This window comes from Eublepharis macularius, chromosome 11 (genome assembly GCF_028583425.1).
Source record: "Eublepharis macularius isolate TG4126 chromosome 11, MPM_Emac_v1.0, whole genome shotgun sequence".
NCBI lineage: Eukaryota > Metazoa > Chordata > Lepidosauria > Squamata > Eublepharidae > Eublepharis > Eublepharis macularius.
Window position 1 is genome coordinate 36,379,428 of NC_072800.1, and position 11,882 is coordinate 36,391,309.

General features: G+C 40.0%; 1 protein-coding gene across 1 annotated transcript; it reads left to right on the plus strand.

Moving 5' to 3' along the window:
- The first annotated feature begins 4,037 nt into the window (after positions 1-4,037).
- Positions 4,038-11,164, plus strand: RPL14 (ribosomal protein L14). Its single transcript, XM_054992079.1, has 6 exons — positions 4,038-4,165; positions 7,443-7,544; positions 8,257-8,351; positions 8,946-9,045; positions 9,505-9,558; positions 11,055-11,164. Exons 1-6 carry the CDS (start codon positions 4,163-4,165, stop codon positions 11,121-11,123), a joined length of 423 nt encoding a protein of 140 aa, XP_054848054.1. The 5' UTR covers positions 4,038-4,162; the 3' UTR covers positions 11,124-11,164.
- The last annotated feature ends 718 nt before the right edge of the window (positions 11,165-11,882 follow it).

The following is an 11,882-nucleotide window of genomic DNA, read 5'->3' on the forward strand; positions in this document are numbered from 1 at the left end:
GCGGTCCTGAGTTCCACCACTGAATTGCACCATCTCTTTTCCCAGAAAAAAAGCCCTGCTTACTTCTAGCAGTTAATAGACTGCGCAGGTGGTGGCTCAGTGGTGGAGCACCAGCTTTGCATTCAGAAAGTCCCAGGTTAACTCTTGGGCATCTCCTGTTAAAAGAATCAGGCAGCTGGTGATGGGAAAGACCTTGGCCTGAGGCCCTGGACAGCCACTGCCAGTCTGTGTAGACTTTACTGGCCCTGATGGACCAATGGTCTGACTCCGTATAGGCAGCTTCACGAATGCATCTGTGTGTATAGAATGCGCAGGTTTTGTCCTGTTGCCTTTCAAATCACTGAATGATAACTGGCATATTTACCGGACAGCCCTGAATGTAAGACGACCCCCCCCCTTAAATAAAGTTTTTAAAAATTGTTGTACATAACTAAATTGTATCCAGATTTTAGGTATCAAAGTTTTTCTTAGCTTCAGGTATTGGTCTATAGCAGCAAAGCAAGATTCAAGTCCAGTAGGACCTTATAGACCAACAAGGTTTCCACAGTATAAGCTTTCAAGATCCAAAGCTCTCTTTGTCAGATACAAGGTTGTTCTTGAAAACACTCCTGGGGAGAAAAACTAGCCTTTAGTTTCCATACGGGGAGGGCCTTGTGTGGTTTCCCCATTGCTGGTACAACTGCAGGTAAGTGCAGTGGCACCAGGGCTTCCACATGGCAGTTTCCCCTTCCTCACTCCCCCAGCAGCGGCCACTCCCCCCACAGACCACAAGGGTTTTTACAATTACCCTGTCTACCCATTAGAATTGTTATATCAACATACTTTCTTAACAATAGATGTAACAGGTTCTGTGAAATTCCAACTTTCATTTTTTTAAAATAATAAGTCTCTAACCCCTTCTGTTGCGAAGATAAGCCTTTTCCCTTATACCTCTGCAAGGGATGGGCTAGAGATTTATTTTAAAAAAAATAAAGCTGAGAATTTGGAGAACCTATTGTTACAATGGCACATCAATATAACAATATGCTAATGCTAATTAAAAAATGAAAAGCCCCCTAGTGTCAGGGGACAGGATCGAGGAATAGGGCTGTCGTGTGGGTGAGAAAATCCAAACTTTCCCATCCAATCAGCAGCCATCCAGGCTTTACCTGCAACCGCCCCCAAAATTTGAGGCAAAGCAGGTTTGAGAAAAATTGGAGACAAGCTGGATTAACTCTGGGAGGTGCACCAATGCACCATGAGGCTGTGGGGAAGCAGGGTAACATATCCCACTTCCCAACAACATTAAACCCAGATAAACCATGTGGAAATGGCCTTTGTTTTAGGCAGATAAGGTATTCCTTAGTATCCATTAACCTGTTGTATTCACTGTCAGGGTCTTTAAAGCTGTGCCATTTCTTTATTTATATGTCATCTCACAATCATAAGTTCAGGGACAAAATCTGTGACTCAATACAATCAAGAAGACCCAATAAAACTAGTGGCAATAACAGCATTAAAATTATAAGAACAATAAAACAGCATAAGATTAAATAGTGTCAAACAATTTAGCAGCGATAAAACCTCAGCACATAAATGAGAATGCAGAACTGGCCACATTTATAGACTATCGTCCACCTAAAACATAAAAAGAAACAGACAGTGCAATCCTGAAGACACTTTCCTGGGAGTCAGCCACATTGAATAGACCTGAACAGGATTTTGAGTAGACCTTAGGATTGCTTTGAGAGCCTCACAAGCAAAGTGCTAAAGCAAAAATGATCACATTCGTATCTCTCTTGACCACCCACTCATATCAGTAAATGCAGGCACATTCAGCAGAGCCTTTAATGCTGACCTTGCTAAGCAGACAGTTTAGTAAAGAAAGGATTCACCAACTCTCAGCACATATGAAGAGGACATTTGAACCTACTTGGTGACTGTAAGAACCAAGTCTTGGAACTGCTTCCAGATGAGTTAAAGTATAGCACAAGGATGTAATACAAAATAATTGTGGAGGCTTGGCAACGTTGCCATTTCTGCTGTGAAAGGCTTTAGGAAGATCAAAATGGGGAAAAACCTAATAATACTGCACTTTATTCACATAGCTTGTTTAAAAATTTGAGCATTCCAAGTCAGTGTGAGCCTGAGAAAAGATCAAAGGACTTTGTCAGGTCACAAAAATCCCATGCACTGTTTATTGGAATCATTCCAGGTTTTCTAGTTCCTTGCAGCCTCTTTCGTAAGGGCAGTACACACAGTATGCACAATTATGTGGAGTAAGTTCCACTAAGATTAATGGGGCTTACTCCAAGAGCTTTGATCACCTAGGAGAGTTGCAGAATAAGCCAGAAGAAAACAAATACTGAAATGAACCAATGGAGTCTTATAGTGAACTAGAAAGGAACATAATATTATTTGCTTATTAATTGCCTGAAAAAGACATCTAATTAATGCAATGCCATAAAAATTATATTTGGAGTTTCAGGTTTTGTTATCCCAGGAGAAAGTTTCGTTTCCAGCCACGATTAGAGTCCAAATGGAGGTCAAAAAGCAACTCAAGCTTCTGACCTCCACAGAATAGGCTCATACCATATGCGGACAATGTTGTCAGGTCTATGGATGACAGGCTATGACAGATAGACCCCTGTACCCTCACAGCAAGCACTCCATTGTCTTGGTTGAAAAGGTTTTATTCAGAAATCAAATCATGTTCATAGGTATGTCCACAGGTTGATCAGAAATTGACAGGAATGGTAAAATATGAAAAAAAACATTGTTCATATAGGCTCCAAGCACTCTCCCCCCTCCCAATAGGAAAACACAACTTTTGGCATGAAGGGGTCCTGAGAACTCCCTAAATAGTTTACATGCTTTGTCTAGACATAAGAGAGGCAATAGATTAAGAATGAAACACGGTTATTCTTCTTCCCCCTGAGAACCAGGTTTACAAGGTCAGAGACACAGCTTCAAAGCATAAGAGATAAGACACTCTAGATACAGCAGGCCTGTGAATACAAGGCAAGTTATGATCAGCAATATGACATTAAGGCACAGCACAGAACCATGGTTCACACATCAGCTGAAATTAAGGGGTGCAGACATGACAAATGTACCCCTCAGCCCGTTTGCAGAGTCAGCTGAAAGGAGACACCCACTAACTCCAAGAACGACTTTTATTTTAAAATGGCCTTGTGAGAGCTGACCATCGCTCAAGTGACTCTTGGGCCAAACAGCTCCAGTGTGGGGGCGGGGGGAATAAAACACACACATTGAATGTCAACCAACCATACACACGTCCCCTCCAGGGTTCATATAGAACCAAAATGTAATATGCACGTGGATAAACATGAAGCTAGAAAAGCTCCATGTTCCCCATATTACATGATTGCTTAAAAATTACATGCCCAATAATTATTTGATCAAAAATAAAAGGGCGTTTCCTGCCGTAACAGTCTCCCTGGCTTACATAGAAGGGTCAGCCTTACTGAAAGCAGGGGTCCCTTGACTAGCTGCGTAAAGAGGGTGAGCGTCTTCTCTCTGTAAAGACCCTGCAGGGGAAATTTTGCATGCTGATTTGCGTTTGGTGAATTTGTTAAAAGCAGAGTGCCTCTGTGTGTTGTTCCAGAGAGGCAGCCAAAATAACAAAGAGTGTTGTAACGTAAAGTCTACCAAATTTATGGAGGCCTAAAGCATTCATGAGGCAAATGCCTGAAGTGTTCAGTCGGTTTGCCAGAACATTTGCGCCGGCGCCTGCCAATCAAACAGCCGGTAACACACCTCGAAATAGCCGACGGCTCCCCACAGGCGAAGTCTAGCAAGTAAGCAATATTGTCTTCGTGCACCACAGCGCCCCCATTCGGCCAGAGTCATAACTTTCCAAACCCAAGCGTTGAGAGGCACAGACACACGCATGCGTCGTCATTCCTGACGCCCGCACAGACCAAATCAAACTACTTCCCATCCCCCCTACACTGCATAACGCAAGCCTACTAGAAGGTGGATTTTACGCATGCGCATTTTTGACCTTTTGTTTCACCCTCCTCGAACCCAATCAGGCACCTCCTGCACGGGCCGGTCTCTCCCCTGCGCCTGCGCACTAAGCTCTTGGCCGGGATATCGGCGATGCCACCGGAAGCTGCTCTTTCTCTTTGTTTTCCGGTCGGCTGGCGGGGTGGCCATCATGGTGAGCGCGAACGTGGCTGAGGCCTACTCCACGGAGCATTTTCTTCAGAGATTTCGGGGCGGGCGGGGAAGGGAAGGGGGTTCTCCATAAAGCGGGGATGCGGGGCGGCAGGCGACTGTGGCGGCCGGGAGGGGGACGGAGGGAGAGAGGGGGAGTGTGGGCTGCCTCGTGGGCGCGTGAGGGAGCGGCTTAGTTCTCTCTGAGGTGAGGAGCGTGGCAGGCCGGGGAGTTTATGCGGGGGTTAGGATCGTGGAGGGTTAGGATCGTGGGCGGCCTTCGCTTGCAGCTCCCGGGTCGACCCCGGCCGGGTGGTAGCTAAAGCCGTGGGCCTTGGAACAGGCACAGCCGGATTTGCCAACTTCCAGGTGAGGACTGCAGATTTTCAGGAATTACTGCTGATGTCCAGACGACAGAGACCAGTTATCTGGAGAAAATCGCTGCTTTAGACGGTGCAATCTATAGCATTATTCCACCCCCCCTCCCCAAATCACAGCCTCCCTGGGCTCTACCCCTAGAAAAGCTAGGAAATTCCCAACCCGGAGTTGGAAAACTTAATCGGATTTAAACGCACTGAAGCAGCTTTAGGCTTCGGAACTCTAAAGCCGTAGAGGCATGTCCTTCCCCCATCGTAGATGCACGTGCATTTTAAGGGGTTCTGTAACATGATGAGAGAGCTTCTCTTTTTTTTTTATAATAAATTTTTATTGGATGGGTCAATATATAGTCAAATTAAGATACAAATATAATCCGTTTCAATTCCCATGAATAGATTTCCCCGCCCCTCCCTTCCCCCCCTTTTCGATGTTGACTTCCAACAGCACTCCAACCCCCCCTTATTAGTAACACATTATTTCTATACTAAAATTGTTCTTATCTTGTTATTAGTAAAGATCTTAACTATATCTTATCATTAAAACCCCTCAAAAGACCACAATTGTCCCTTAACATCCCATTTCTTTTAAATATATTTTTTCAACTTTTTCCAATCTTCCAAAAATGCTTTTGGATCTTGATCCTTCAAGTTTCTTGTTAGTTCGTCCATTTCAGCCATGTACAACAATTTCCTTGCCCACTCTTCAATTTCAGGTATCTCTTCTCTTCCAGTACTGAGCATATATTATTCTAGCTGCTGTTATCATGTAATATAACAATATCTTATCATTTCTGTTAACATCTTCCAAATGCAAAGATAGTAACAACATTTCTGGATTTCTAGCAAGATTATAGTGAAGTATCAAAGACTTCTCAGCACATATTTTGGTCCAAAAGCCTCTAGCCTTACGACAAGTCCACCACATATGAAATAGAGAACCTTCATGCTCCTTACATTTCCAACACTTATTAGATAGCTGTTTATTGGCTATGGCTAATTTTTTCGGTGTTAAATACCATCTATAACATTTTATAGCCATTCTCTCTAATACTGGTACATGTTGATATTTTAAGGTATTTTCCATAGTTGCTTCCATCGTTATTTCATTATTACAATTTATAGCCCACTTTACTATTTGTACCTTGACTGTTTCATCTTCTGTAAACCACTTCAATAACAATGTGTACATTTTAGAAATTGCTTTACTATTATCTCCCAACAATAGTTCTTCAAATTCTGAATTCTTGGTTCTAAAACCTATCTTTCTTTGGTCTGAGTCAAATAAGTCTTTAATTTGTCTATATTGTAACCAACCATATTTGAATGGCAACTCCTCATTTGGTTTGAGTTTCACCTCCTTATCTGCTACTTCTGTTAGGTCCTTGAGGGTAAGCCATTCTCTTCCTTTGTATTCTAGGTTTGGGTTGATCACCTCAGCTGGTATAATCCACAGAGGTTTCTTCTGATCTATAAATTTTTTGTACTTTAGCCAAGTCACCAGTAAATTTCTTCTCAAATAGTGGTGCTGAAAAATTGCATCCATTTTATACTTATCATACTACATATATGCATGCCATCCAAATAGTTTATTATAACCTTCCAAAGTTAGTAATTTATGATTGGTTAACGACACCCATTCTTTTAACCAGATTAGACATATCGCTTCGTGGTAAAGTCGAAGATCAGGTAACTGCATTCCACCTCTTTCCTTAGCATCACAAAGTACTTTAATCTTTACTCTTGGTTTCTTTCCTGCCCACACAAATTCCGATATCATCATCTGCCATTTTTCAATTTGTTTTTTGTCTTTTATAATTGGTATTGTTTGCATTAGGAACATGATCCTAGGCAACACATTCATTTTGACTTTGTCAATCCGACCGAACCACGATAAGTTTAATTTATTCCATTTTATCATATCTCTTTCAATTTGTGTCCAGAGTTTTCATAATTGTTCTTAAATAAATCAATATTTTTAGCTGTCAGCTCTATTCCCAAATATTTAGTCTTGTGTACCACTTCACAGTTTGTTAATTCACTCAGAGCAGCTTCTCTCTTAACTCTATGAAGTCGGTTAGGCTGAGGATAACTGGTCCAGGGTCTCCAAGGCTGCAATCTAAAAAATACTTACCAGGAAGTCAATCCCAATGAATAGGATGAGACTTCTGAGTAGATCTGCTTATGATTGTCCCCCAGTGAGCACTACATAGGACATGCATGCGTTCTTGTGTAATTAATTGCTTTCTGACGCTTGGGACGCATCCAGAATGCTGCAGAAAGGAATAGTATTGGGGGAAGGGTAGATTGCCGGTCTGCTACACACACCCATATGGTACCCTCATTCTCATCGTGCTGAAGAGCACAATGAGAGAAGGTAGCAAATGGAGAAGATGCCTCGCGGTTACCAAAGAAATACCAGCTTGATCATAAGAAGGGCCCTGTTGGATCAGACCAATGGTCCATTAATCCAGAATCCTGTCTCTCAGAGTGGCCAAACAGTTCCTCTGGGCAGCCAACAATCAGGATCATTACATTCATCTGTTGCCAAAGGACCTCTCTTCAGTTGCCACATTGGAGCCCTAAATGTAGATTTGAATGTAGATTTCCTTTCTGCCATGAAGTTCATTGGGGGACTTGGAGCCAGTCACATTCAACCTAACCTCCTTGATGGGGTTATTGTGGCAATAAAAAAGAGGGATAAATATGTGTTAGGTATATACATTTCTTTAAACCTGTTCCTTTTTGGAGTTCAGGTGTTCCATTTTAGGCGATTATGCTTTTAAATTTTTGTGGTGTTCCAGGCCCACGGTTTTTTGATGCTGGTGTGGTCAGGATTGAGATAATTATGAAATGTGAATGATGATACAACACTTGAAAATTAAAATGATGTTCTGTCCCATCAAGGTGTTCAAACGCTATGTGGAGATTGGCCGAGTGGCCTATATTTCCTTTGGACCACATGCAGGCAAACTGGTAGCAATTGTGGATGTTATTGATCAGAACAGGGTAAGTTTGGAGTGCTTAAAATATGTTTTAAAGACTAGGGAAGAAACTGTTGTCCATTTTTCTGATATGTCTTTTCTTTGTTTTTCCTATATCAGTTCTTCAGGCTTATTCTTAAAAAAAAATACCAGTGGAATACAAGATGTCTTTTAGCTTGTAATTGTGATGCTCTAGAAGTTCGCTCAGTTCTATACATGAGTTTACTTGATATCTTTTAAAGTGGTATTTGTTCGTTGGTTCTATACATGCCTTGTGGCATCAAGAAGATACATGTAGTATGGTTCTTTTAGTACAGGAGGGCTCACAGAAAGCCATGTACATGACCTGCTACCCTTTCACTACCGTCTTCATTGCCTCGTCCCAGTAGCTCAGGATAGAATTATTTTCAAATCTGTTTTATAAATTTAAGAGTAAAAATAAAGACATAGTGGTCTTAGATGAATGATTCTATTTTTTACAAGGAAACATTCATATTGGTTTTGTTTCTGCCACTGATGTTATGAGGAGGGCTATCAGGGAAATTGTTAGAATTTCAAGGAGATGCTTTTCTTTTGCAGCAGTGGATAGCCTTCGTTAGAAACTAATTTTTTTCAAGTTTTTCTGTAGGCTGACTTAGAAAATTTTAGTGTTTTTTTTTTTTGTTGAAGTGAGTGCAAGAATTGTTTGTTATAATATTGATAACCTAATCGTCCATGTTTATCTTCCTCATCATAAGGCATTAGTGGATGGTCCCTGCAGTGGTGTCAGAAGGCAGGCTATGCCATTCAAGTGCATGCAGCTAACTGACTTTGTTCTCAAGTTTCCTCACAGGTTAGTAGCCCTGGTAGCCCAAGAACAGTCTCATTGTGTCAGCCTGAAACCTTTCTGATAACAGTATCCTGTATTCAAAGCAAAATTGTTACAGTGAATTAAATCAGTATTAATACAGTATTCCAGCTGAAGTGTACGTTCGTGGTCCATAGAATGTAGCCAGAAGCCTGAGACAGCCAATAAAACTATGTGCTTATGAGCATTTGTGTTAAAGGTCCCAATTTGAAAGCAAGTCTTAACGCTGTATATGTCGAGGTATGCATCAAACAGGTTACTTGCGTTTAGGAGTTTTTTGAGAGGCATCACTAGTTCCACCAAAATGGACTGACATGATGCAGTTGTGCCTGTGCCTGTAATGTAACATAATCACAGGTGCAAGGATAGAATTTAATGAAGAACATACACTTGGTAAATCGATTGTTATCAGCTTTTGTTTGACTATTAGATCAAGAAAGGATTATCTGGAGAGACTGAAATATAATTTCTTTCAGTGCCCCAACTAACTGAGTGTTTTTTAACCTGATTTGTAAATTGAAACCAGAAGCTTATTTTTTCAATAACAAATGTATGTCTTCTTTTTTAAAAAAAAATTAGTGCTCGTCAGAAGTGTGTGCGAGTTGCCTGGGAGAAGGAAAACATCAATGAGAAGTGGAAAGCCACAAGATGGGCACAAAAAATTGAAGCCAGGGAGAAGGTAGGTTTTGAAAATAGCATAAAATAACACTGCTTGGAGTGAACGCTTTGATTTTGATAGCCACTTTTGCTTTAAGGTGATAGTGTAATAAAAGTGAAAAAGTAGAGAATAAAAGATGACCTTCCTCTTAACAATGAGTAGCTTAGTTAAAACATAAGTGCTTGCATTTCAGTAGCTTCAAAGATGCCTACATAACTCTTCTGATAAGTATTTTTTTTACATTCAGACATAAATTGTCAATTTAAGAAACCTGTAGTTTAGTGAACAGGACAAATCTAGATAAATTTTCCTTCAGCCTTTTAAAAGAATGTGCCAGATGTAAATTGGTAGGCTTGAGATGTCAGTTACGTTGGGTTCAAAACTATTTGGATGTCTTCAAACTCCACATTTTCAGGTTTGTAAGGATTTTTAAATTTCTTACAAATTAAGTTTTGTTCATCTTTGAAAATCTTCCCACAGAAAGCCAAGATGACAGATTTTGATCGTTATAAGGTCATGAAAGCCAAGAAAATGGTGAGTAAAGTGTATATAAATTATATAATTCACAGTGAATAGTTTTTTTTAAAAAATGCAGAGCTTACTGGTTGTCTGGCTTTGTATTTGGAACATGGCTTACATTCTAGCGTCTCTTTGAATTTGTTTTCTGATTTACAGTCTTGGGGCTAGTTCTGTCTCTTACTCTTCCATGTGATTTGCTACACATGTACCTATATATGAAGAAACTGAAATGTGAAAACACTTTATAGCACAGTTAGCACAGGAATTGCTGCAGCTTTGCCTGTATGTATCCCAGTTTGGTCTTCTGTTTGTCCATGTAATTGCAAGAATGCATGTTATCCAGCTTCATTTCATGGGTACAGAAGCAGATAACCATCATGTATTTCATAGCAGAACTAAATGAAATAAAAACAGCTTGTTATCCCTTGAACTCCTTAAAATGTGATAGCCTGGTTTTCCTCAGTACAGACTTGATTTCTGGCTGGTTCTCAAGGCATTCTGTATTTATAACTGAGAAAAAATGTTCCTTGAGTTGTAATCTAGTCATTAGTATAGAGGTTAGGTGATATAAAAGTTCATCTTCTGAAGGCAGTCGTAAAATTCTTAAACCTTTTGGGTGTGTATGTTAAAAATGTTAGATTTACCTTTTTTTTTGTCGGTTGTCAGTACTTTTAACTGACACAGATTTCTACTTGTTTAGCCATTTTCTCACTCTGTATAGAGAATATATAAGTGAAGATCATTTTTAATAGCCACTAGGTTTCCTTAAAACTATATGAATGAAGCTATAATCCTTCTTGGTGTGAACATTTGGGAGCTTCATGTTCCATTATTCAGCAAGTCCTTGTGTCCTGTCTTTTCTGCTCAGCCAAGAGAGCTAGAAGCTTAGCATTGGGAAAATGGAAGCTGAAACTCTTTACCATCAGTCAGGCAAGTTAAGTAGCTGGGCTTTGAATCAGCACTCTGCTGACTCCCACAATTGCCATGAGGTCAACAGGTGGGTCTGGATAAGCCACTTCTCTCAGCTCCAGCTCCCCAGCTGTATTGAGGATAATAACAAAGCTGACTTCATTCACTGCTCTGAGTTGGACACTGATCTGTCAAGAATGGCAGTATATAAGCACTATTATTATTGTGGTTGTTGTTATTGGTGCGTAACACATTTATTTATTCACAACAAGCCAGTGTAAAGTAGTAGTAAGTGTCAAAATAGGATCTGGAAGACCCAGGTTCAAATTCCCCACTGCCATGGAGGTTTGTTGGGTGACCTTGGGGCAGTTACACACTCAGCCAAACCAACCTTACAGGGGTGTTGTGTAGATAAACTGGAGAAGAGGAGACTGCTGTAAGGTGTTTTGGGTCCCGATTGGGGTATAAATGAATTAAGTAAAAATTAATAATAATCAAGTCTGCTTACTTTCAATAGTCCATATGCAAATAATGAGTATGGATAATTAAATAGGGTTTCTGTTCATTTCTTTTGCTTATAATCTAAAATTTGTTTGTTACAGAGGAATCGAATCATCAAGCATGAAGTAAAGAAGCTCCAGAAGGCAGCTGCTCCTTCCAAAAAAGCATAAACTGTCTGCAGTGAAATAAACTCTGTTTAATATACACCTAATATGATGACTTGTGTATTTTTGAATTGCTTTTACCAAATTACCTAGATAATGGAATGCTGCCTTTTAAGTACCAGCAAGTAACTGTCAGGTATGGCTAGAGTGCTCTGTGAGCTAGACTTTAAACCAGTCAGTTCAGACTACCATATATTTTTGCTTCCCTTTCTCCTTATAAAAAAGTGAGCATGTCTCTTTTTCTAAGACTAAAATGCTGATAAAATTACTATGTTTGTTAAACTGTAGTCCTGGAACAGGTTGTAATTTTTGTTCAGTTATATAAACTGAGTTGCAAAGTTTGCTGCTGCTTAATACATTTGGTACCAAAATGGAGAGTTTGGCTTAAACAAAACCACATGAAATTTTTTGTGGCTATTGAAGGTACTGTGCAATTTAGAGAAAATTTAGTGCTGGTAAATCCCATTGAAGTGTACAGCATTTATATATGTAATTCTGTGCCTATCTTACTGGTTTTTATGGAAACTTTAGTGTGTCTTTCTCTGGTTTCAGCTGGTTGCAGCTAAAGTTTAGTTCATGTGGAGGCTGGATGTGTGAATATTCTCAGATAACATTTTCAATTTGAATGTCATCTGTTTTCTTGGCTCAGTTGCAATAGGATTGATTCCAGTATTTTCAGAGTTTGAATGAGTGAGAAAAGATGACTATCTTGCAAGAGGAAAATTAACAGAGGTTATATTGCGAAATCCTCTGCACTCCTTGTCT